The 27,220-nt window shown below is 31.3% G+C and overlaps 3 protein-coding genes across 4 annotated transcripts; all 3 read right to left on the reverse strand.

Moving 5' to 3' along the window:
• Positions 1–2,899: 2,899 nt before the first annotated feature.
• Positions 2,900–5,499, reverse strand: LOC114176167 (uncharacterized). The gene is made up of 2 exons (XM_028061116.2): positions 4,881–5,499; positions 2,900–3,722 (listed from the first exon to the last, which is right to left on the reverse strand). Exons 1-2 carry the CDS (start codon positions 5,403–5,405, stop codon positions 3,195–3,197), a joined length of 1,053 nt encoding a protein of 350 aa, XP_027916917.1. The 5' UTR covers positions 5,406–5,499; the 3' UTR covers positions 2,900–3,194.
• Positions 5,500–8,517: 3,018 nt separating this feature from the next.
• LOC114164383 (Ubiquitin carboxyl-terminal hydrolase family protein) lies at positions 8,518–11,247 on the reverse strand. Its single transcript, XM_028049037.2, has 2 exons — positions 9,867–11,247; positions 8,518–8,884 (listed from the first exon to the last, which is right to left on the reverse strand). Exon 1 carries the CDS (start codon positions 11,165–11,167, stop codon positions 9,944–9,946), a length of 1,224 nt encoding a protein of 407 aa, XP_027904838.2. The 5' UTR covers positions 11,168–11,247; the 3' UTR covers positions 8,518–8,884; positions 9,867–9,943.
• Positions 11,248–14,615: 3,368 nt separating this feature from the next.
• On the reverse strand, positions 14,616–21,208 carry LOC114185169 (carbon catabolite repressor protein 4 homolog 1-like). 2 transcript variants are annotated; one of them, XM_028072737.2, is made up of 12 exons: positions 20,669–21,208; positions 18,558–19,302; positions 18,051–18,137; positions 17,878–17,961; positions 17,712–17,798; positions 17,539–17,622; positions 17,046–17,099; positions 16,872–16,963; positions 16,657–16,771; positions 16,402–16,546; positions 16,152–16,306; positions 14,616–14,803 (listed from the first exon to the last, which is right to left on the reverse strand). In XM_028072737.2, the coding sequence occupies exons 1-11, from the start codon at positions 20,824–20,826 to the stop codon at positions 16,158–16,160; spliced, it is 1,800 nt and encodes a 599-aa protein (XP_027928538.2). In that variant the 5' UTR covers positions 20,827–21,208; the 3' UTR covers positions 14,616–14,803; positions 16,152–16,157. The 2 variants fall into 2 exon arrangements, with proteins under 2 accessions (XP_027928538.2, XP_085530145.1); XM_085674019.1 differs by having other exon boundaries at positions 14,616–14,808.
• Between the last annotated feature and the right edge of the window lie 6,012 nt (positions 21,209–27,220).

The following is a 27,220-nucleotide window of genomic DNA, read 5'->3' on the forward strand; positions in this document are numbered from 1 at the left end:
CTTGCAATCATCATCAAGTAAATAAAGTGTGAAATAAAAAATGAAGTTTTCAAATAAACAGTGTGAAATGAAAAATAAAATAGGCAAGGAAACGAAGTATGAAATAAAATATAAAATAAAAAAGGTAAGAATATGAAGAATACACTATAGAAATATTATCATGCTTATTCATGACTTAGAAATTCTCTAAAACGAAGGACACCAAACATTTCATAAAATGTTAATTTTTATTAAATTTAAAGTGCGTAAAGAGCATAGGAAAAACACTTTTCTTTACGGAAGAAAAATAATTTTTTAATAATTACTCGATAATTTTTACCATATTTTAAGTGATTTTTTTCATTTTTTTATTTATTTGTATTCGAAAATCATTTAAAAGATATCATCTTAAATTATTGAAAAATTTTCAAAATTTAACTATCAAAATATCATTATTTTTCTTTGTAGAATGAAATAAGAGTTCATACAACTTTTTATGAGTGAATTAAAAAAGTAAAACAAACTCCAATGGAGGGCGGAGAAGCTGCTTAACTCAAAAGGACATCAAATGATGGGTAAAGGGATCTGCAACTCCTTTCTAAATGAGTTTGATAATTCATAAACTAGTTTAACCACAAAAATCCTTCTTTAGTAGATTTCTTGATATTTCCTTAGACTCACATGTTTTAGTTTTGTCTCTAGATGTTTTGAGGTGTTGTTGAGTGTGGATGTGCCATTTTTTTAGTTTTGAGAATATTGTTGGGTTTGCTGGCTATTAAGGCTCTATTGTGATGATTCAAAAGATTTGTAAGATTATATATAATTTAAGATTAAAATATATTTGTGGTCCTTAACTTTTAAAATATAAATTGTAATTAATTTATTTTTGAAATTTTAAACCAATTTAGTTTTCTATCTTTATAAATGTGTGAATTTAATTATTTTAACCAATTTTTATCAAGTTCATATCACGTTTCAAACGTGTTACACATCTAACATTAAAGCAAAAATGTATCAAACGGTATAAACAACTCAAATGTTATCATGAGATGCATTTGAAACGTAAAATAAAGTTAACAAAATTTGGTTAAAATGACTAAATTCACACATTTATAAAACTAGAGGACTAAATTGAATCAAAATTTCAAATAGATACTAATTCCAATTTCTAATGAAAGTTGATAAATAAAAAATATATTTAACCCTGTAATTTATTATTGTTATTCATTAATAAACTTTGACATAATAAATAACAAACATCTAAAAATTTATTTGATTAATCAACTAATAATTTGTTTTCCTTCTTTTTGGTATGTAATATATAAACTATATGACACGATTTAGGTTGTTAAGCTAAACACAATTTTGGATTCTACTGAAATGAAATATTGTGAAGTATAGTAGCTCACACAAGTTTGAGATTAACTTTGGAGGACATGAAATTTTTTGATAAGTTGTTGTTATGTCTCTTCATTTGAAAACTCCACAAAGTTTATCTTTCTCCTCTTCATTATTCATATTATTTGATTAGTATGTGTTTTTTTCAGTCTGTCTTTGTAGTATTTAAGAATTAATTCTTACTTTTCATAAACTTTCTGAAATGTTTAAAATTATATGGACCATAATCATTATTATGTGTCTGAAACATTAAATCTTTCTTTTGGTTTCTCTATCCATAATTCAAAAATTTTACAAACCCCTCAATTTAAAACATTCCCAATCAAACTATACAGTAGAATATTTTTATCGAGGTGCAGGAAAAAAAAATTACCGGAACACGAATACAAATATCACATCTATATACATCACCAATACCTAAATGGGCTTCACATACAAGTATGTCTGCTTCTTACTTCCTGCACCTCTCTGTTTTTCTAATTGCACCCCCATAAAAGTGATACTTTCCAAACAATCCCTCATTAAAAATATAATAAAAATCCCTACACCTTCTTACCTTAAATATTTTTCGGATTGGATGTTCGGAAGATATTTTTAAATCCAAAAAATGACTTTCAAAAATTTTATGAGGAATGTAAGAAAACAAAATTAAAATGAATGTTTCTGAAGATATTTCTGGATCTGAAAATACTTTCTAAAGCACTATTTATTCCAAAAGTTTTTTTATATTTCAGAACACCCAATTTGGAGTACAAAATATAAAAATCTAAAGCAGGTGTTTAAAAGTCATTTTCAAATGATATATTATTTTTTATTTTACTTCAGAATGACGGTTTCGAAAGTCATTTCTAGTGTAGTAGTGCATAGGTAGACATTTAACTTATATTATTCATTTAAAAAATTAGGAGGTGCAGGAAGTAGAAGCCTACAAGCATCCATGTATAGCCATTGTGGGCTTCATGGCTCAAGTTAGTTTGCATCACTGTTGCACTTAACACCTTCTATTTATGAATATTTGGTTTGTATTGTATCATTCAATCATTCAGTTTAGCATATACATAATATTTGAGAAAACTTTTTTTAGAACCTTCATACCTTCTTCCCACATTTTCACATGTTCGAAAAAGAAAAAAACCTAAATTATCCAGGTATTGTATAGCAATTTGTGAATTAACCTTGCTATATTAACTTTTGAACTGTTGCATAAAAAGAAAATAATAACTGCTTTTATATTAACTTGAATTTTCCTTTTTTAAATACCGTTGCTCATCTTCTTAACAAATTTAAAGACTAATTAGTCAACCAATAAGTCACAGTAAAAATTCTTTGCAAACTAGATATAAATTATGAAAATTATAAGTAGTACGGGGTCACTGAAAAAATAGATAGTTTAGATATTTGGAACAACTTTTTTTTACTCAATTTTAATCTACCACTCCAATTACTTTTATATCATCATATCATATCACTAAATAAAATCAATAAATAATTAAAAGATGATTTAAGAAAAAGGCGAGGAAGATATGAGAGAGTGAAGTGGCATAAGAAGGTGAGTTTTACAGTTGTTTACATGAGTCTAAAGCAGCCAAAAGGTACCCAACAAACCGGCCACAAATCCAGCCTATTTCAATACAAGGAACCCAAAAAAGTAACATTCCATGGACAAATAATAGCCGACAGACACCTATGATGCCCCCAATCACATGGCCAAATCTGTTATCTATGCCCAAGATCAGTAATACACAATTACAAACCAATCTACATATATTTTATATGTTAAGTAACAGTTAGTAAGCATTATTATTATTATAAGTAAATCATGTATGCAAGGGTGATCTCCAATGAAGATCCTGTTGAGGGTAGTCTCTGTTGAGTTCTTTGGGGGGTATGAAGCAGTCCATGGAGAGGCCTTGGACGTTGAATGCAACATCATCAATGCTCCACGACTCTTCCAACCGTGTGATGGCAGGGCCTGTCTTCAGATTGTCCCCGAACCTTGTGATCATCACGGTTGAATGCCCAGCATGTGCAATCATCACACCATCCACCATTCGGTAATCATCAATTTTTGTTGACATTGTGGTCTCCCAATACGTGGGGTGTGTCCCAGGGGATTGAATCCTGGTGAGGTAGGAATCCTCTAGGTGCACCAGTAGACCATTTCTCTGGCTGAAGTAACCAAATGCAACGTGCTTGATCATCTCAGCAGTGTTGTCGCTCCGTTCAACCAGCTCCTTCTGATCTGCTGAAAGCTTTAGCACGAAACAATCCATGCCTGACATTTCTTTTTCTCCCATGTATTGCGCCGCGGAGAATACACCACACACTGCCAATGGGTCCAGTCCCTACAACAATAGTACAAGTCAATTCTGGTTTAAGACTGTGGCTCTCACACAACCAGTCACTGCCAATTTGCCAAACCCACCACCTTAAGATGCCGATCATGTCAAATCACCTACTTCTTCATGCTAGACCCAAACCCACTTTTTCCCCCACAAACTACTTTTTTTTTTTTCCCAACTCTGGTTACAGAATGAATTTCGAAATTATGTTTGCAATGTGGTGGTTAACACACACAATAAGATCTTAGTAATCTTTGAAGACTTTTTTTTTATTTTTTTATAAGAGAATCTTGAATTAAGTAAGTCGTGCCAAAACAATCACACATGGTCATCATCATAGGCCCCTCCATAAATAAGAAAAGGAAACAGAGGAATGTGGTTAGATGCAACAAATGAAGGGAATTTAGTAGGAAAAAAAGATCCATTCGTTATATTGGCCTGTCATTTGTGGAAAAATTGTTCCGAGATTAATTCAAATGAACCATAACCCTCAGCAACCAGCATTCGTGAATTTTGAAAAGAAAATTCAAAAACGTTAATTTAATTAGGAGTGGTGCGTATCATTTACATCAGATATTTCATTTCTAAAGTGGCTTAAACATTCGTAACTCTTATTTTTCATAGCCAAGGCTCGATCAAGAGCCACCGGAATTTAAAATTCACTCTCACTAGATTGGGACTCGGATCCGATAAACACGACCAACAACACTATCGGAATTAAATATCAACAAATCTTACTTACTACCCCGAAACAAACCAAGGACACGCCACTAATTATAATTTATTAAGACAACAGGTAATGGACAAACTATTAAACAATTCAGATTACTAAAGTTTATGATCTTCCCAATTTTACTTTTACGTTTTGCATGACCCCGATTTCAATTTTTATTTAATTATATCTTTAGCCATTTAAGATGGATTTGATTTTAAATCTTTAAATATCATTTTAATTTTTAAATATATTATATATGAGAGACTACAATGATATTTCAAAACTATCTTTAGTCCTTTAAGTTTAGTATTTTAACTGTTAAAATCATTTTTTATTTTCAATTTTTCAGAGGTTATCCTTTTCAGATTCATCTTGATAATACATAAAAAAGAAATAATAGATAGAACATGAAGACATGTAAACTTAAAATTAACGATTGAACTTGCCTGAACGGCGCGTCGAAGGGGACGGACGCCGCCTTTGGCGGCGTGTGCGCCAATCCAGGGGGTGTGGCGCCAAGCGACGGTGCCATCACTGCCGGCGACAACCTTCTGAGCTGCGACGACGAGCTCAATCTGCCACTTGTCGGGGAGCATTTGCCATATGACAAAGCAGCCTCTCTCGGAGACCCCGGTGTTGCCGACGTCGTCGACGACCCACATTTCGACCTTGCCGGTGGCGAAGACATTTCTGACGGTGGTGTGGAGGTTGCGGCAGCCGGTGGCGGCGGTGAAGTGCTGGATGATATACTGAGCGGAGGAGGAGAGCTGGTTGAGGGGGGCGTGGGGTTTGGAGTGGGGAGGGACGGGGAAGAGAGGACAAGCGAGGACGCTGAGCAAGATCTTGAGGTCAGGTTTCTTGTGGAAGAAGTGCGTCTTTATCCAGTTCCAGTTCCGCCATTTCTTGCACGACCTGCTTCTCTTCTCTTGTTCGTTTATGGGTTCTTCCGATAATGTCGCCAAACGACCCATCTTCTTCCTCAGATCACTCTCTCTCTCAGATACACACAAAACAGCAGAAGCTGTGGAATGGGACAATGTATGTAAATGTAATGTATGCAATGCAAACACACTCCCACTCTTTCTTAAAAAGGAACACGACAGCTTCTTCACCTTCTAAAAACACACGCATGAGAAGTGCGTGTCTGTGACACACCATCCACCCAACCCTATCAAATAAAAAATCTAAATATAATAGCTATTATTTATAGACCAAAATATATTAAAATATAAAAGAAATAAATTTTAATTTTCCATCTAAATTTAGGAAATAAAATTATATTTAAGTAGGTGAAAATACATATGGTGTATATTAAGGATCGTAGTTGTGGGCACGCATGAAGTACGAGGAGAAGTAAGAAGGAAAAGTAAATAGAATCGGTGTTGTTGGTTGGAGCAAGTGACATGGTTCTTGAAAAGGGTTTTGACTGAGTGGAAGTGTCGCAGGTTATTCCATGCCTTCTTTTTCTTTTGATTGGAGGAAATCCACGTTCCTCACACTCTTCTCATCATCTTGTGCTTCTCACGTGCTCCGCATCTTTTCTCACAATAGTGATGGAATAGAATGAAATTTTAACAATTACTTTGGAATAGAATATTAAAAAAGTAAAAGAAAAATATAATAGAGTAGGCGCGTGGGATTTGAAGTAAGAGTGTGGTGGGGTGGTGTATTTGGTAACCTTGAGGAGAAGAAGGAGCTTTTAAGGGAGGCAATGGCTACAATGCAATGCAATGCTGTTGACGTGTCCACATCCTCTACCATTTTCAATAATTCCTTTTCTGGTAGTTCGGTGCCATTTTCATTTTCTTTGCTTTCTTTTGGTTCCTGATTTTCTGGCAAAGATTTTAAGTATCTTCAACTCACGCACTAATGTAATGTGGTTGCACTTATTGTTCAGAATTTTGGAAATGAAAAATGGAGAAGCTAAGGCTGAAAGAAAATAGTGGGACAGTTCCAAACTTCATTTCTTAGGATACATATTTTAAAGCAAGGTAGAAGTTGCGACTAAAAATGGAAGAAAAAAAGTTGTTGACCAAATACATATTTTGGATTATGCAATTCATTTCATCTATTAGCTGCAAATCCAATGCGATAGCGACTTCAATATGGATATCCAAAAATTCAGATAAGTTTCTTCTGGTGAAAATTTGCATTTTTTTTTCTATATTGTACTTAGTTCAAATTTTAATTAAATAAATATTTAGATGATTGTGTAACTTAAATTTCTTGTAAGAAAATTTAATATCACTGCTAAACTGAGTGATAAGAGTGTCTTGTGTTTTTATTAAAACTTACAACATGATTCAGATTAAAAACGATTTTTCTTCTTCTGACTATACGAATTAAATATGTTTGTCCTAGAAACCAAGAGGGTAGTTTTAGTCTGTAGAATGGCTGACTTTTTATGACATGTGTGGCCCACACACATTTAATTTTGTCGTATCTTCCACTTTTATTATTTTTCAATTAGCTCAGATTTATTTATTCTCTTGGCAATAGTGTCTTTTAAATTTAGAATTATATGATAGACTACGATATTTTATAGTGTGAGACAGTTTTTCAAATATTATTTATTATTTTCATTTTAAATTTCTTTCATTATTCAATCTTTTCAATTTCCTTATTTTTTAAATATTTGCAGATTGAATATATTTACATTAATTCTTTTTTTAAGGTATAATTGACTGCTTGAATGCTCTTTTGTTAATAAATTTGTGTTGATATATATTTATCTCGTTAAAGAGTTTATTTAATCAAATCAATATTTATGCGATAAAGTTACATAAATAGTGTCAAGTTAAGGTTTTAAGAGAGAAAAAAGACTATACATATTAAAGTACTAATAACTTATTGGTCTAAGGGGTTCTAAATTCGGTGTTAAGATTTTAAGTTTAAGTATTGTGAATTAAGAAAAAAAAGTTATAGTAAATGTATGATACAGTTAAAAAACAATTAGAGTACAGTAAATCTCATGTATAAATTGATAATCTATGATACAATAACCCTTTCCATAACTGTTCATGATAGGTAAAGGAAGGAATTTGTTTGAGAATGAAGGCTCCAACCAGAGGTTCGGTAAATTATTTCAACGTTTTCTTTCAACACCTCGTAATGTTTTGCTTACTGTGCGGCAAAAATACAATTCATAAATGTATTTTGAATTACACAATTTAAAAAATCTGTTTAATTCAAAACACATTTTCAGATTGTACAATCCAAATACTTATTCAGTAATCTGAAAAACATTTTTAATATAGATTTCAAATTATGTAATGCATAAATCCTTTAGATCCAAAAATATATTTAAAATTATACAATCTGGACTACATATCTAAATTAATCCAAAATATATTTTTAAAACGCCTAATTAAAAATTAGGACACATGGGCAATTTAAACTTTTGCAACAGTCCCTGAAGCTGCATGAAAATACCATAGGGATAGAGAAAGAAAGAACAATTATTTTGTTCTTGAGAGAAAGAGGCACAAGATAAATAAGGCAATAAAATCACTGGCAAACAGATGGAGGATGTGGCATAATTACCACAGAGTCATTTAAAAATGGTACATACAAACAAAAAATGCCATTATCTGGTATGGCCAAATTCACTGCGATTATTTCATATCTCCTTTTTTCTTATGACATCGTGAAATTTGTAATGAGGGAATCTCAATAGTTTTCCTAACGTTTTTATGAGATTCGGTCGTAGGAGATTGCCTTTTGGATTAGAATTTTACAAAACTTGATTTTCTTCATAGTTTGGACCATATAATAAGTGCAACATGTTATCCATCGGTGGCCAAACATGTGAATTTCATAAATTATAAGCATCAATCCTTACATAACAAAAAGACACTCAAATCCATTATTGATTTGATTACTAGATTCAAAACCCAAACCTATGTAGTCCTTAAGATCCATAAATGAAATGTCCTACTTACTGTGAGTCCATTCCTCCTTTGAATAAAGCCATTGAAGTGATCGAGTGAAAAAATGAATAGACATGTTAAGGAGATAGGGATTTATTTATTTATTTTTGTTTCTAAGCTCCGTAAGTATACTACCACCGAGTGCACCATAATATTTCGTTGCAAAAATCCTCAACAGAGAAAAAATATCCTTCAATTTCTGTCATCTTTTAACTAAAATTTTCATACAATAAAAAACGTAAGTGCTGGTTGACATATACCCAGACTGGGAAAAATAAAGATTACCGTAACATGATTAGTTGATAGAGCAGCCAAAATAATGTCTATGAATCATTTTCGCTTCGAGTTTGAGTTCTGTAAGTGATCTCCAGCATACTTGATAATAAACTGGCCTCGGACAAGATAGATTAAAACCGCTGACACAGGTACACAACATTTGCTTGCAACAAATTTTTGAAGGGAGATCGTCTTCCTTGCCCTGAAATTATCTTCTTTACACTCCTATAACATTTCCTGCAAACCTAGATAGAAAAGAAATTTCGTTCATTACTGATTATTTTAATGATGCATGCAATACTCAGAAGACTATGTGGATTATAAACTCCGTCCATTTCTACCCGACATAGCACCAGTATATATTTACAAACACAAATGAAGCAGATCATGTGGATGTAGAGTGCTATTCGCATTACCAATAAAGGTACATGGATCCTAGTTGTTTTCAATCCTTCTGTGCAATTGAATACCAAATACTGCATTTCTCTATCATTCTAACATGATTTATTTCTCAAAAAAATTAAGATAAACGTACACACAAATCCATACAAGCAGAACCTGGCTTGAGTGAGCAGAAATGTAAATATGTAAATCAATCAAGTTAACTATTACATAACTCTCAAAGAGATGCAACCATACCACCAAAATGTCACTATTATCTAGTAGACATTAGCCAAAAATGGTGAAGCCTGTTGGTATGGCATGGTTAATAATGTCCACAGTTGGTTGCTACTTAGTATCTGCAAGTTTCTAACTTAAAAGAACTCTGTTCCCTTTACCCAGTTACGTGAACAACTAAAAAATAGCACGACAGATATCAGAGTTCAAAATTTGACAAAAAGCACATCCAATTATCTATCAACCTAAAGCAGAGACGCAATAGCAAGTGATCATCTGGCTTCCGTGAATATTTACAGTTTATAAAGAAAATAGCCCCATCCACAAACATAGCTAGAAAGCAGAAAGGGATTTCCACTCTACCGCTGAACTTTTAAGTTCAGATCTAATTTATTTTTAAGGTTCAGATACACAATAAATAGGTCACCCAGAGGGCATGAGTTAAAATAGTTAAAAACAACATAGCAAACTACAGGCATGTTCTACTGTTACGGGCAAGACATATCAAACAAATATTAGGGTCAACACAGGTTCCTTACAGTGTGATACATAATAACAGAACCAAGCAATCAAGCTAGTTACAAGTTAGTAAGGAGCAGAACTACTAACCGGAGGAGGAAATAAATTATCTTTGAAGAGAATACCCGTTGCTCGTATCATACAAACAGAATACAGCACCAAAAAACTTATTCACTCGCTTCACCCTCGCAGAGTTCATCACTCGATTCACCCTCACAGAGTTCATCACTCGTTTCAACCTCTTCCTCCCCAGAATCCTCGCTTCTTAGCTCATCATTCTCCACCAACGAATTGTTGTCGTCATGTTTCAATGACCCATCCCCGCGATAGAGAAGCCCCGTCTGCATGACACGGTAGAACTTATCTCTATGTCGGACAAGAGGGTGCGGGTCAACCAGTTTCCCACTCTGGTACCCTTCCCTGAGAGTAATAGTGGTCGTTTTACACTTCAATGAGAGGTAAAAAATGCCGGGATACCGGGTGAAAATCCGGGTAAACTTGTGCGGAAGATTCAACTCATCCCTCAAGCTCCTCAAGTAGTTCCTCTTGGTTTTCTTGTGCAGAGTCAAACTCAAAAGCTCGTGCAGAACCCCAACCACGCGCTTCTCCATCAAATCGCTGTTGGGATCAATCTTGGAGGAATCAACATAGGGAGAAACATAAGGCAGCTTCTGAAACTCATCCATCCACGTCATCACCTTCTTCTGCGCGCCGTAACCCCTCGGAAACTTCATTGGAAAAGCCAACGCGGATTGTCCCCGCTTGAATTCCCGGTAGTGGGTCCCACACTCGTTTCTCTGCTGCAGCGCGGACACAGCGTATTCCTCGGGCCATCGTGCTAGTTTGAGCGAAGCGACGCCGTTGGACTTGACGAATTGGAAGTCGTTAGGGAAGTTGGGGACGAGGGTTTTCTCGAAGGAGTCGGGTAAGCCGAGGTCCCACTTCAGCGAGTGGAGGGAATAGAGTGACAGGGCGCGTGAGCGGGTCATCATGAGGAGCTTGGAGAGGCGTTCGACGGCGTCGTTTTGGTGAGCTTGGTGGAGGGCGAGTTCCTGGGAGTGTAGGAAAAGTGCAGTGTCGGTGAGGCGGAAGCAGGGAAGAGAGGGCCAGCGCGGGTGCGGGAACTCTTGAAAGAGTGTGGGGTAGCGGCGGAGGAAGCGGAGGACGGGGACGGTGAGGCCGAGGAGCTTCTGCCAGTCTGCCACAGATTTCGCCGTGAGGAAGGCGGTGGAGGAGCGGTTGATGGCGTCTTTCAGGAGGCATGCCGCTTTGAGATCGGTTTCCTTGTCGATGACGTGGTCGAGGCTTCGGTTCTTCACCCATTTCAAACGGACTTTCACTATGCCCCGCCATTGCTGCTTCATCCACGGAGTGACGCCATTTTTGTTCATCTCCCAACCTTGCAACAATCTTCCCCTAACCCCTCTTCGTGTTCGGCCATCATCACCGTCAGCCAATGGGCCCTCACCCACTGTCCAATAAAACATCGGCCCAAAATATAAGGCTTACCGGCCCAACAAAAACCATATTTTTTATTCTTGGAATAATATAAGCTTTATAAACATCAATCATCCTGAGGAGAAAAAAAATGTCATAGATAATGTTATTTTTACAATATATATTTTTATTATAAAAAATTGAAAAGCATACCACATCCTCTTTTTATTAATCGTGAAAGGCTTTCAATCTTAAAAAAGGTTAAAAATATAAAACACAATGAGTTATATTGCAAAAATTTTTTCTCATCACATTTAAGTAAAAAGTGAGATTCATAACATTTTTATTCTCACCTACTAAACCACTTTTTTTTTTCTCACCTTCTTCCTCATTTCTTATTTTTATTTCTACTAAACTCATCCTTAAAATCAATTTATAAAGCTAGAATTATCTTTTAATTCTACATTTAGATGCTTATTTTGAGAAATACATGTGTACTTTAATGTATCATTTTTCTGGCATATCCCGACAACAATTACAAATCACAAATTATTGAAAGAACAAATCACAAATTATTAAAAGTACAAACGTTGTGTAAAAAAAAATATTGCAAGTACTTTTTCTTACGTCGAACCATACACATTTTAAATTTGTTGTCGGTCTTACGAATATTAAATTTATTCTTTTAATGCCTGTTTGAACTTCAACTTATTGATCTACAATAATACATGATCAAAATTTTCTTCAACTTTTTTTTTCTTATCAAAATTACTTTTAAATATAACTTTGTTCTGTATAAGATATATAATAATTCATGTAACAGTTCCTTTTTTTCAATATCTTATATTAAAAAACTAAAACCCTAATTGAAGTAAATTTTTAAAAATTTGAGTTTTTTTTTTATAAATTTTAATTACAGTTAATATCTCAATTTTTTATTTATTATATACTGTTTTCCCTTATCTTTCTTTATCTGAAAAAACAGTTTGAATTCCATTATGATTATGATACATGCATGTTTGTTATCTCTTTCTTCACTGGTATGGTGTTGCAGAAAGATGAGGGATCTTCACAGTGTTGTTGTGACCATATATGAATCAATGCATGCTCCTTTCAATTACTTTCCCACAAAAATAACACAACCCTATATCATTTAGATGGTGAAACCCCTGTTGGAAAAGACTACACAACAGTGGAGATAGTGTCTTATTTCAATGCACTCAAATTAAGGTAAACAAAAAAGGTTATTATTCTTAAACAAGTATTCATAAGTACACAAAACATGAATCTAGTACTTTTGTGTGTATATACAGTGACTTGTTCGACTTCTCATAATTGTTTATTGTTTATTAGTTGGTTTAAGTTCCACAAAACCATTTAGAGATATATGAAACAAAGATCGAAAAAGGTTTAGTCTGAATTTAGGGTTAGGGTTAGGTTGAATTGAGCAATTATATAAGAAGCTAAATGTATAGCTTTCATTCATACACATTCTTTACTACTATAAATACCCACCAAATGCTCTTACAGTGTACAAAGCCAATAACTGAACCTTTCCAAAAGAGAAGATGAGAGGAGGGAATTGAAGAGAGCTAATTATATCATGGCATGCAGGTTTAAAGTCCAGGCGATGAAGTATGATTCACTTCTTTAATTTCCTTCTGGTTATTATGTGTTTAATCCATGTATTTCTAACAAAATTTGTTTGAGATGTAATTTCGTTTAAAGATAAAATTAAATCACAGAGTATGTAAATAAATACAGATTTTATCGTATAAATTAATTTTGTAAAATTAAATTAAAGTCCATTATGTTGTCTTTCTTTAATTTCTCTGCTTCCAAATTTTTCAACTTCAAATGTTAGAAATACAACTATGAATTTTTCTTGCATAGAATAGTTCTCATGTTTAATCAGATGTCAATTGTCCATGGAGATAAACAGATAAATTTCTTTTTTTTGTTCATATGTAACTTCTTGACCATATGCTGTGTACACCTAAGAAAATTCGTACTTCCTTGAGTAGCGACTGTGAGAGAAATATATAGATAAAAAAAGATATGTAATTACACCAAATATTACACTATCACTGATAAAGAAATCCAGTGATTAAGTTGTCTAATAAAGAAAATCGATCACTGTTAGAAATATAGTTTGGGTATTTTAAATTGAAAGATATAATATAATTTTATACGAAAACATCTTATCAAATATTTATCACTATTATATGTTAATTTTGTTCTTTATTATTGCATATTTTCCTCATTATAAATAAAAATATTCTTCTGTATTCACAACACACAAAATTCAACACGAGTTTCTCTATTCTCAACATAGTACCAGATAACATTTATGATGACCAGTTTTGTAATCTTGTCGATAATCGACAACTAGAATTTGATAACATACATTGTCAAAATCTAGACGTAATTTTAACTTAATCAACACCATACAAACTTACAGAGTTTTTTTGTCTATATCTTACAATGAGTCGGCCACAAGATCATATCATGATTACTCCATTCACATCAAGATTGGTCCATTCTTTGAATTGCATAAAAAATACAATGAATAACAAAAATTTTGCTTCAAAAAAGAACATGCCTTAGTGGATGAACAAATAGCTAGAAGTCAATTTTACCACTGAAATTTATTTTCAGTAGAATAACTCTAATTAATATAACTTTCCCAATGCTCATATGGTTTCCTTGAACCATAACTCCGCTAAAGTAGACCAATACAAGTAATATTTTTCGATTGAATTTAGCCGCTATAATAGGAAGTGTTAAAAAAAAGAACATGCATGACCTACATAAACCATTTCAAGTGCACAAGACACATTGTTAAGGAGAAAAGTCGAGAACTAAGGGAAAAACTAAAAACCAAGGGTAGAAATCAAGAACCAAAATGCTAAAAACAAGAAAATCCAAAAAGGAAAGCTTTATAAAAATGTTGAGCATGCATATGCTACTAAGAATGGATAATGCTCAACAATTCACCCTACATGGTGTTCACGTAAGACGTATACTACTTTTGAGTAACAACTATAACAGCCAAACTCATTTAATAACTTTTTGATTGAACAACAAAAGTAATAAAAAATTACACTTAGGCGGTAAAATTAAATTAAATCTACATATTAGTATTCTCGTAACCACTTTCTATTTTATATCAATATAACATTTTGAATTTGTCAGCTTTATGATGATCATTGCAGATACAAAACAGCCTAAACTCTGAATATTTTCGCTACAGTAGTGAGAGATATTGAAAGTCCCAAGCTCATTATCCACATGAACGGAAGGGATTGAGAATGGGGCGATTAGTTAACTGATACATGTATAGAACCCAATGGAAACGTACGAAGAAAATTTAGTTTATAAGGAAAACGATTGGGCAAGATATGGGCGAAAATAAGTAAGGCATTATCATAATTTTTCTATGGCAAAGTTGACATGATACAAAGCAGATCATTTCAAGGCCCCCCACAAGGAGATACCTGGGAAAAAGACAAAGGTATGATCTACCACTTTTACAATAACTTATCAACCAAACGTTTCTTTCGACCTTTTTTCTTTGTGTCTCTCTGGATCTGACCTACACAAAATGAAAACATCGTCAAGACGTATCAAAAGACCGAAAAAGACACCAACTTAAACTGCAGTACTGAGCAATACGTATCAAAAGACCGAAAAAGACAAAATAAACTACAACCAGCACTTCTGTAAAGTGCAGTCAGCAATACAGCAAAAGGGTAAGTAAAGCAGATGCAAATACGTATCCTCCTTATTATGGTGAAATTTTTCATCTAAAATCATTTAACTTAACAATGTCAACATGCCGAATGGAAATTTTTCAATACCAGAGGACAAATTTTCTTTTGGTATCAGATACACTGCAGTATTATTTTATCAATGCATGCATCGCTTGAAGTTCTTGGGACCAATAACAAAAGACTCCTATATCAAACTATTTTGAACTTCAGGCACTTTCATCATCTCTCCCTTCACAATTCCCACTCTTTCCCATCTCTCAGCCAACGAAAATGAGCATTCCTCTAAAGTCATTTGCTGCCCTAATCTCAGCCAAGGAATCATCTATTATTTCTTTTTATACTTCAATGTGTCAAACAGCAAGGTCATGAGACCAAAATTACATCAATGTTGGCGTGCTCATTCACATTCTTGACTTACTATACTTTGTTGTTAAGATCACCAAAAACACTTCAAAGTGGTAAGGTAAATCTCATTCTTCACTCTGTAATCAATAGTCTTGCACATAGAGGAAGATCGAAAATATGCCTAGTACATGGATTAATAAACTTACATATTGGTGTTGCAGTTTCACCAACTTAAGCATGAAGCTACCAGTAAATATGCCTAGTACTAATTACCTACAATCCGTAGACTATAGTGGCAAAGGTTCTTACATGGACAGACAGATGTAGCAGTAGAATTGTGTTTGGGACAACCCTCATATCGAGAGACTGATATAATGGCAATAGGCTTTAAGGAGCTTAAAGAAGCTATGTCTACTAGAAGAGAATAGAAATTAATAGAAAGAAATAAAAAGAAAATATAAACAATTTAGATCAATTACTTTTAAATCAAATTTAATTTTGTGATAAAAGCGAACAATGCAATAAATAATGTAAAATCAGGATGCAACCAGCTGTATAACTAACTCTTTATGAATTAAGTAGTAAACTTCAATTCACAAGTATGAATATAGGCTTTCCAATACACATTTTGAATTTCAATGCTAACAGAAAATGAGTCTTAAGCTGTTCATTAATTATGACAGAATTACAAATGCCAAGTTGTTGATCTTTCCAGAAAGATGATAACCACTAACACTAATCAAGCACAAAAGAAGAAAATATAAAATAATAATAATAATAATAATAATAATAATAATAATAAGGGAAGAGATGATGGCACCTGAAGTCATCGCCTAGATCTATTCCTGCAGCAGCGAAACTCGGCTAACAGAGCTATATGATCAGAGGACCATTCAGGAGAAGGAAGTGCTGTGTCTTTCCTCAAATTCTCCTCATCCAATAGTTCCAACAATGACTCCACAACCAATGAATCCGCTGAAACCACAAAAAGACATCACTTCATAAACTGTAAACAAATGACCAGGATGTTAAGTTGATCACATTAATTACATCATTGCAAGATATCACACCTGTGTAAAATATGTAATCTAGAGAGCCAATAAAATCTCTGGTTACATTAGTGAATAAAGGTTCATTTGTTGCATTGTCTAGTCTCCGTTTATGCTGCTCAAATCCAAGACCAACCGTTCTTGCAAAGGATGAATAAGCACTGACCTAAAATTGAGATAAATCCACAACCAGAAAAGAAAAAAAAAACAACTAAAATCAGGAACAACCATTTTGGGGAAAATACATAATATATAAGCAATTCTTCAATACATTACCAGTGGCAACTGATGAACCAGCTTGCTGTGAGGACGCAATATATTAAGTGGGTCAACAGCTAAATCAGGATGGGATGGGTCTACCTTTCCCATTGCAAGAAGTGCATGAGGAGCACTACAGAAAAATAAGAAAATAACTTTAAGAAACAAATTATTGACAATAATAAAAGACCCTTGCAGAAGAAACAAATAATATAACCAGAAAGTAAACAGACCTTCCTGGAACTGAATTAAAGTCCCCACAAACCAACATTGGAATGTCTGCACTAGCAGCAATTTTCTCCAATCCTTTCAAAAGAGTGTGCACCTAAAAAGAAGAGGAAATTCATAAGTGTCATGTTCCAAATAAACACACTATTCAATATGATGAAGCAAAAGAAATTACTTACCTGCCAGAGTTTGACATCCTTTAAATCTTGATGAACATTTACATGGGTATTTGCCTAAAATCCACAAGCAATATATGACTAAGTAATAGAGATTGTGTTACTAAAAAAAGTAATTTAACCCAAACTCACAAAAAGGGACGAGTGAAATATTGCATATCTTTATTTGACCTAATGATGATTTAAACAAAAAAAAGGAACTAAACCATACACGCATTAAATTAAACATTTAGACTTAATTTATGTAAAAAGAAAATCAAGAGTTCTTGTATCAGAACAACCATCATCCTAAAAATAATAAACCAAAAGCTGCTTAAGACAAAAAGCCATAAACAGATATTACAAAAACTGTTATAACAATGCATGACTAAGAAGAGAGCACCCTGAGAAAACAAAAGGCATACAACATAGATATAAAGTATACATCATGGACCTTGAAGGTAAGAGAATGCAAGACCATCTTGGTTGAAACAAATAAAGAAAAGTAAGAGTTTACCACGCAAAGAAGCTGTCTTTTCCCAGGATTGTCAACAGGCTGGTTAACTTTTGCTTCTAAAACAACTATTAATGCAACATTATCCTAAGAATGTATAGAAAACGTGGTAAGGACTCCACAATAAGAGAATCATTATTTCAAAGTAATATGCAATCTTTAGTGCAATAAGCTACCTTAACCAGTCTATTCAAGGCAGTTTTCTTCTGAGTGGTTGGAATCACAGCATCTGTTAAAGACTGTGCAGCCTTATTAAATTCAACCTGCAAACAAGCAGATATCCCTTTATGTTGTGTACAAACCAAAGAGAACAGACATACAGTGATACACACAAATTTCAACCTCGTATTTTTTCACATGTGAAAATCTGTCCCTACGGAAGAATGTCGCACACCCATCAATTGTATTAACGTTGCCACTATATACCTGCAAACCGACCATAAATGACTTAACATCAAAAAGGAATTTAAAAAAACGATGAATCAAACCATAATAAATCAGAATACTATAACAACCTCATTTGTTTTCCTTTTGTAAAGACCATAATAGCCATGTTTGTCCAGTTCAGGAGAAAAAAATTCTTCATAATGATCACTTTGAACCTGGGAAAATATAGATTGCATGTCACGCAATAGAAATTATTAGAATGTTGAATATAATGCATTCTAAGTAATGCATTTACTAGAACATCATACCACTTCCAGCAACAACAACCCCAGCCCCCAGCCCCCCAAAAAATTGAAATCCACCCATGTAAAAGCATGGAAATTTAAGCCCTAATTATTTAAAATTCATTCAAAACCACTAGCAATCAACATTCAAAATAAAATATTACAATGAGCTACTGGTGGAAACCTTGTTTCATGTCCCCAAGTCCATAATAAAGCCTTATTATATAAACCATTTGAAATTGAACATGACTATCAAAAGAAAACTTGGAAATAAATGAGTTCAGGATCAGTAGTGTTATTAGAAGTAGTTTATTGGCCAATAAAATCATAGCCAAAAGAGCATTTGCATACCTCTTGAAGACAAATAATATCAGCACGGTAAACAACTATTTCTCGTAACAAATTTTGCCTGCGATATGGCCAGGAAAGAGCCCATGAAGGGCAGTAATTGTATAGATCATTTGAGGCATATGAATCAGACAATATGTTGTATGATAGAACAGTAAATGTTCCTGATGATGTTATACGTGCATCAGCATCCAAATGTCCCATCCCCTCAACATGTATTATTCGGCGTGGGCTAGGCGAGGGGGCAGGAATGACACGGGATGTTAGTAGAGTGCTAGCATGCCCTACAGTAAGTTTAGTCTCTGCATCAACTACAGCACACTCAAATTTAAGGACATGACCAATGTCATCAGCTGTTGGTGTATACGTCTTGGATCGTCCAACTTCAAACCAAGTTTCACCACCACTTCGTTGAGTAATGGCAGCTGGATACACGGGTGCAGACCCGTTTGTCAAACTAGCACTTGATGCAGAGGAAGATAAGGTGGTACTGATTGATCCAGATCCAGAATTATTAAATCGCCCAAATAACTCTTCTTCCTCATTTCCATTTTCATTACCTGAACTTGCAGCACGATCATGTAAGACACGGTGATGCTGCCAAGCATCTGAAAAACACTTTGGAGTGCAGTGGTAACTTTTGGCAACAGGTATCTTAGCCTTTAGACAACCAAGGCACTGCAGAGTGGCCTGCTCAGATGGATGTACACTACAAACAGCAACCTTTTTATCACTCTGTACACGATACCTTGCATAGATTACCAAACACGTGTCAAATGACAGAAGCAGAAAAGGTTCAATACTTAGATCTGCATCAGCTCAATCAAAAAATTACATAAAGGTAGTAAATGGGGATCAAAGTGCAATTCATAATCAAAATTATCAAACGATTATTTAAGCAAAATCCACCTAATAACATTAACAAAACTCTTTCAATAGTTATCCAATTTAGGGTAATAATGGAATAACTTTGATAGTTCTATACAGGTCCAAACTTCAAAAAAAAAGGTGAAAAAACAGATAACACCAAACACATCATACTAAATTATGAAATAGAATTACATCAAAGCATGTATCAAGTAAACACATGACTAACATTATAACTGGACCAGATACATTAGGCAATGTCTATTCATCAGCAAAAAACACCAGCAGAGATGAGATGCCATCCCTGACAGATTGATTAAACCTACTACACACATTGTCCTCTCCTACACACATGAAATCGCAATAATCACATACAAATTGATGGAAAGGAAATTCATTATTTTGCATTGGGAGCTTCTGAATAAAACTTTACTTGGATAGTGATTTATTGAGAAGGTGGAATATGTTATAGCATTCCAAATGCAAACTAGTTTGTGAATGAAAACCTGCGCAGACTGATACTTCTAAAGACTAGAACCAAAAACGAAATATAATCAGGCGATACATCACAGCCTAATAGAATTCAATACTATCCTTGAAATTTTGAATAATAAAATCAATTAACAACAATGAATAAGCAAAAAAAAGTCTCACGAAAATAGTAAAGGAGACAGGACCCAAGTAACCACGAGACCACCAAAGAAAAATAAAAAGAACTTCTTTCAATTATAATCCCCTGTCTCGATATTTTTTTCTCAGACTTCTACTTCAGTCATAATGCAACACGGAGACATCAAAAGACACAAAATTAATAGAACTACCTGAACTATCCCCTTAATTGATAAGGCAATAATCAAAACTGCTGGATAACCATAATGTGCTTAATTTAATCACCACAAAATATACACTAAAAAAAATTGAAAAGTCAACCCAAATAGGGCCAAAATAAAATACAAGTAAACATTGAAAGAGAGAGAAAATACCCTGCTAATACACACTCAACAACAAGTATCTAGGAGCATACACACTTCACTCTTGTCTTTAGTAACACAAAATTCAAAAGCACGCAGACATTGAAACTCACATATCAACCAACTAAGAGTAACAAAGAAAAATCTGATAGACAACGAAACGCCACTTAGGTAACAAATAGGAACCAACAGTGTTGGGTAGGAAAAAAACCGATAGAGAATTCAGAAAAAGAAAAAAAAAACGGGGGGGAGGAATGATAGACGAGCAGAACTAACCACTTGTAGCGCAAAAAATGGCCGTCTAACGGGGCGGCTTCGGGGACATCGTCGGTGGTAACGGTCTTGTCAGGTCGGCGTAGGAGCACGTAAGGCGTGAGCTCACAGCCTACAATGGGAATATCAGAAGGGAGGTGCACGCGCAGCACGCTCAGCATGCTTCACTCTTGGCAATCGTCACCACACTGTAACCCTATCAACCACGCCTCCGCCGCAACACCACGCTCGCACCTCTCGCGGAGCCGGATTCCGGCCGGATCCGCCATTTACTTCACCCCAATACCCGCCAGCCTTGAGGGACCTGCCCAATCCAAACCCTGTTGCGCAATCGGAACCACCCCCGGATCTTGCAGGGAAAGGGAGGGATCGAGATTTGACGTTCTTGAGAGAGAAAGTTGGGTTCTAGAGAGAGAAACAGAAAAATAAATAATATAAGATTGAAGATATTAGGGTTTTACAGGGGAGTGGAACTAATCCCTTCCCTTCCGCTTCTTCCTCCTTGTTTTTTTTTTTTTTTTTAATTATTGAGACCTTGTGGGGAGAGAGAAAGAGGATCTATGGGTTATAATTATGAATACATTATGACTTTGTTTTCTCTTCTTCCTATTTTCTCTGTATACTCACATTTTATTTTATTCCATTTTTACACTCACATCATCATAAATCCATATATATTATAACAAAATATTATAATATTTATAATACTTGTTTTAGGAGTTTAAGCTCAGGTGAAAATAAGTTAAGCTTTTTGTGAAGCAATTAGTACAATTGTACCTACAAAAATAACATCTATCCTTCCTACTGTAAACATCCATCTATGTTGGAATCGAATAAAGACAGTGTTGTCCTTTTAATTCATGTGATTATTATTAATTTAAATATTTTTTGTGAAGTTTTAATTGTTAAATAAAATACTTAAATATGTTTTTATTTTTAAAAAATTATATTTCTGCTTATTTTTAGAAAAAAATGTTATTTTCAGCCATCAATATTAATTTATGAACTTTTCGTTTTTTAAGAATGATATATAGTGATTGAAAATATGTTAATACAATGTTCATTCTTTTTAGAAAAAAATTAAATACGATTTTGTCTCTCAAGTAAAATTTAAAATTAGTTTTTATTTAAAATTTTTAATCAATTTAGACTTTTATTTTTAAAAATGTACAAAGTTAGTCGTTTTATCTAAATTTTGTTAAATTTATTTAATGTTTGAAATATATTTTATGATCAACTTAACCAAATTTTATTAAAATGACTATATTTAAGTATTTCTAAATATAAATGACTAAATTGATCACAAATTTTAAAAATAAACTAATTTTAAACCTAAAAAACCAAAAACATTTAATCATTTCTTTTAAACATGACTCAGGTCTCCCGATTTATAATCCGATATCAAAGTATAAAATGAAAGAATATTATATATATATATATATATATATATATATATATATATATATATATTATATATATTTTTGATTGGGTTCAATCTCCTACTCTAATGGGATTATTATGCATTAGGGTGTGTTCACTTGAAGGAGTGGATATGGGAGAGAGTTTGAAGATAGATTTGTGTAGATTTGGATAGATGAATTTTTGTGTTTTTTTGAGTGGATTTAGAAAGTAAAGTGAGTAGATTTGAAGATAAGTTTTATAAAAGTTAGTGAAAGATTTGATTGATGTGATAGATAAAATTAATTGTAAAAATAGATAAAATTAAAAAATTACTAAAATACCCTTAATAAAAATATAATTTTGTAATTTAATATTATAAAAATAACTATAATTAATTAATACAAATTAAATAAAATATTTAAATTATATGAAATCTTAAAATAAAAAAAATAAATATATATTTATATATATTATTAGTTGTTATATATAAATATATGAATTATTATATTTTAAATAATATTTTAATTATTAATGATTATTATATTATTAATTATATATATATATATTATATTATTATAATTTATTATATATATATATATATATAATAAATTATAATAATAAATAAAATATATATATATATATATATAATTAATAAAATAATAATAGTATATTATAATTAATAATTAAAATAAATATATATTTATATAAAATTGAAAGAGGGTATAAATGTAAAATAATATATTATCTTCTTAAATCCTTGCAAAATGAAGTGATGAACTTTCAGACTAATCTCGCAAATCCATCTCTACTTTTCTTTTCAAATCGTATCATGAGAACATAAATTTTTTTAAAATCCACCCTCACAAATCATTCTCTACAGGACAATACATACAAACGAACGGGTCCTTAGTCTTTCAATTTTGTGAATTCATATTTGTCTGTGACAATATGCAAGTTATTTAGTTTTGTGTTTGAATTATGGTTTTCATGTAAATAGTATGTTGTTTCTATGAATCTTTTCCTGAATATGAAATATTGAATACTTAAATTGCTTGTTATTTTGATCTTTTTTATTATTGAATTATGAATTGTGTATGGATAGTGACAATGAAATAAAACAACATAATAATAGATATTGTCATATTGATAATAATTTAATTAAATCACAATATCGACCATCAAGAAAAAACATTATATCAATCTCACTTTCAAACTTTTTTATTCTCTAACTTTAGAATTGGTAAATTAGCTACTTTTTTTATTTAGCAAAGTAAAAAGTACGTGTAAATGTACAAATAAAACAATAGCAGTAGCATATTTTAGCTCAATTATTTTTTTATTTTATAAAACTATATATTTTTGTCTCTTCTGTCGTATAGATTAAACAATTTTTTTAATAAAGCATAATTTAAGAAACCAATTGAGTCTGGTGGATCATAATAAATATAAATTTGCATATCTAGATTTATTGTGGTACCTCTATAAACATATTCAATAATAACCATTTTTTCTCAAAAATGTATCAGCTACATTCTTAACTTAGTCCTAAGTTTATCTAGTGAGAAATTTGGTAAAAAAATGTCTCCATACCATACAATTAATTCAATTTCCTTGTAAACTTTTTTGCTGAAACTCTCAATTTAATTTTTTTTGTCCGAAGATAAAAAGTGTCAAACATTTTCTCATATGCTTGAAACCATGTAGTTAATTAATAATCAATTTTATATAAATAAAAAAACTTGTTTAATCTTCTTGTTAATTTAACATATTTGTGTATAAGCATGTTAAAATAATATATTATAGATAAGAATAGTAGATATTATACATATGAACTTGTAATACTTTGATGGAACAGTCCTATTTATTAAGTTAAAGTTTGGGATTGAAATTAGTAATAGGTGGAAAGTATAAAAATGATACTTAAAAGATTTATTTTGATACTAATTTTATGTCCATTGGTTATTTATTTTGTATTGTTATCAAATTAATTATAAATATGATTTAGCTACATTTTTAAAAGTAAGTTAAGTTTAAATTTATAATATATATTTAGAAATGTTACTTTTAATTTAGTCGGAGATTTTTTAATCATAGATATTCATGGTTGATAAAGTTTACTATGTTCATGGTTCATCAACTATTAAAAATTTTCATAATGAATTTGTTATAAAATTTTAAAAAATAAATTGTTTATTATTTTTTTTTAATTTTAATTAATAGGTAATTTTTTATAATTATTTTTTATAAAATTATAAAATTTCGTAAGTATTTCTTATAAAATTTGTTATGAAAAGTATTTTATATAAAATATTCTGCAAATAAATTAACAATAAATTTTTACAATTTTTTTATCATAATAAAATTTAAAAATATTTTTTAAAAAAATAAACAAAATTTATAAAAAATGAGTTCTTTTAGTAGTCCTATGCAAAGTTTGCAAGATATATTATCATATTATTTTGTATACAAAATGTTATCCTGTAATGATTTTCTTCAAAATATCCATTTTATTTGCTTTGCAAGTTCTTAAATATTAACAGTTTTTATATCGACAAAAACAAAAAAGGAGAAAAAAAAAATAATATAGAGCATATGAAAATAAAAGGTCTTCAATCTGCCAACACAAGTGGTCCCAAATGATATTCTTTATTGCAACACCTCAACCATTCCACGTTTTTTCTTATATAACTTCATTTCTTTACTATTCACTATTCACTTTTATGTTCGCAAATCATTTTCTGTCATCTTAGGTTAATTCCTAAAATCTTAAAACAAATAATTTATTATTTTCTTATAACGTATTCAGCATCAGCATCTTCTGATATTTGTTTGTGGTAATATATATGCATTTTAATCTAAACAATATCATATAACTGTACTAAGTAAAAATAAATAAAAATTGTAAGTAGTTGGATTCAGAATCACATGACATGTCTTAGAAGGACCAAGATTAATTTATGAAAAAGCATAATTATGAATATATATATATATATATATATATATATATATATATATATATAAAGAAGGAAATCAAATTTGAAATAATATTTTTAAAAATAGGATAGGACTTCCAATATCAATTAAAAAAATGAATATAAAATATGTAGTCACGAAGAAAGATAAACTTAAACAATTCTAAAAAGCCAAAATCTCAGGACTATTGAAAACAACCTACAAGCAAACTAGTGGTTTTGAAACCAGAAGGAGTATTAAATTATGTAAAACTTATTTTGTTTAATAAAATTTATGAGTATTAAATTGAATCAATATAATCGTTGGTTTGACAGATTCACTGAATATGTTAAATTTAGCAAGTTTGGCATAATTTAAAAACTAGTTAACTCTTTACCAGTTAATTTAATTTTCAACACTTAATATACTCTAAAGAGTGTATCCATAAATGGTAAACTTATCCAAAGTTTAATATGTACAATCATAAAAATAACAAAACATAATTCGAAATATAAGTTTTCTAAATGTTTATCGTATAACGAATTATCAAGTAAAATAGATATCCAAAGCATATGAAGTAAATCTCCTTCCACCAAATTTATGACTCAACAGATATATAATTTCATAATAAATGAAGAATGAGAAATTTGTAAATATTTATTAAAAAAGTAATTATCCACTCTAACAAAATATCTAAATCATAAAAACTTTCTGTCTATAATTTGAAGTTGATAAGTTAATTTTTTTTATCAATAATTATATTTTTTAGAAGATGGTATTGAATATATCAAGACAAATCACCAGTGTAAGCTTTTATTTTTATTTTCTATTACTGATTATGTACATTTTTTTTTCTTGGAGTTTGAAAACGATACATATTCAAGTTGTCTCAATCAAAAAAAAAAAGGGGAATATGGAGATAATTTAAACAAGTAGGTATATTTGTTGTGTAGTTTAATGTCTTGAAAAGGACATCAACCTAATGAATACTGAAATTGTTCTTTTTAAGATAAAGTAGCTTAACATATTCTAAACATATGGTTTTTTACATTTACTCAATTAAGTTCAGTTTAAATATGTGATGAGATGAGAAGTGATATTATCTTTTATATTAGAAAGGGATTTCATTTAAATTTGTCATGCATGTTTAATTGGTATATATTATTTTTTGATTGAATGGATTAAATGGAGGGTTAGGATTAGTTTTTTTTTTTTAATTACAAATTTTATTTTGTTGACAAGTGTCATAAATTTTATGAACTCAATATCTTTTATATATTTTTTAAATATTTTGACTGCAATTGGAGTAACCAACTTGATGGATTTGATTTTTTTTGTTAATGATCTTTGAATATTCAGTACTTTATTAGTTTTGTTAATAATTTTCTTAAATCTTTGAGATTTACACTTATTTGTAAAATATAAATTAAATGTTTATCTTTTTCACTTTTATTAAATATTTTGAAATGTATGAAAGTTAAAAAATAAAATAACAATAAAAAATAAAAATAACAAAAATAAAAAATGATAACACTGAATCAATCCAACCCGACTTAGTTATCAATAAATTTAAAAAATTTGAACTGACTCTCACCACGCGTTAGTAGGTTAAATATGTTAACTCAATTAATTAAAAAATTTACAATTTTCTTTTCCTCAATCCTAAAAAAAACACTAAATTATAATTTTGATTAAATTCTAAATAAAGTCAAAACATATTATAAGTTCATAAATTCGCAAAATTTACCTTCGATCGAAAGAAAATGTACTAAAAATTGAAGAAAAGTGAAATTAAGTTGATAACTATAAGTTTGGTGTGTCATTTTATTTTTCAAATTTTTATCTTAAACACCTTTACACAATTGTATTTGTTCTAAATATTTATATAAAGTTCTATCATTCATTTTACTTGTATAATTGTATTTGCTCTAAATACTTATACAAAGTTCTATAATTTATTTTACACGAAAAATTAGAGTTATTCTATTTTAATGAGAAAGTTAAATTAAAAAATAACATTTAAAGTTATGTTTTTAATATAATTTAATATTTAAAATTTATTGATAGGTCAGTGAGTTCATCCAAATTAAATCCAACCATGTTGCACCCCAAAACGTTCAAAATTTAAACATGTTTCCACCAAACCCTAGCAATTCCGTTCAAATATATATGTTCAACTTCTATCAAGCATATATGTCATCC

The sequence above is a fragment of the Vigna unguiculata genome, chromosome 1 (genome assembly GCF_037176805.1).
Source record: "Vigna unguiculata cultivar grain cowpea cultivar isolate G323 ecotype 2 chromosome 1, ASM3717680v1, whole genome shotgun sequence".
Taxonomy (NCBI): domain Eukaryota; kingdom Viridiplantae; phylum Streptophyta; class Magnoliopsida; order Fabales; family Fabaceae; genus Vigna; species Vigna unguiculata.

Bases quoted from the DNA above. Each gene is read 5' to 3' on its own strand.
- LOC114185169 (XM_028072737.2), bottom strand. From the start codon at position 20,826: ATGCTGAGCGTGCTGCGCGTGCACCTCCCTTCTGATATTCCCATTGTA. The intron at 16,964-17,045 runs GTAAGTAATTTC...TCTTCTTTTTAG, and splicing joins AGGATGTCAAACTCTGGCAG to GTGCACACTCTTTTGAAAGG. The intron at 16,772-16,871 runs GTCTGTTTACTT...ATTTTTCTGTAG, and splicing joins TTTAATTCAGTTCCAGGAAG to TGCTCCTCATGCACTTCTTG.
- LOC114176167 (XM_028061116.2), bottom strand. From the start codon at position 5,405: ATGGGTCGTTTGGCGACATTATCGGAAGAACCCATAAACGAACAAGAG. The intron at 3,723-4,880 runs GCAAGTTCAATC...CTATTGTTGTAG, and splicing joins CCCTTCGACGCGCCGTTCAG to GGACTGGACCCATTGGCAGT.
- LOC114164383 (XM_028049037.2), bottom strand. From the start codon at position 11,167: ATGAACAAAAATGGCGTCACTCCGTGGATGAAGCAGCAATGGCGGGGC.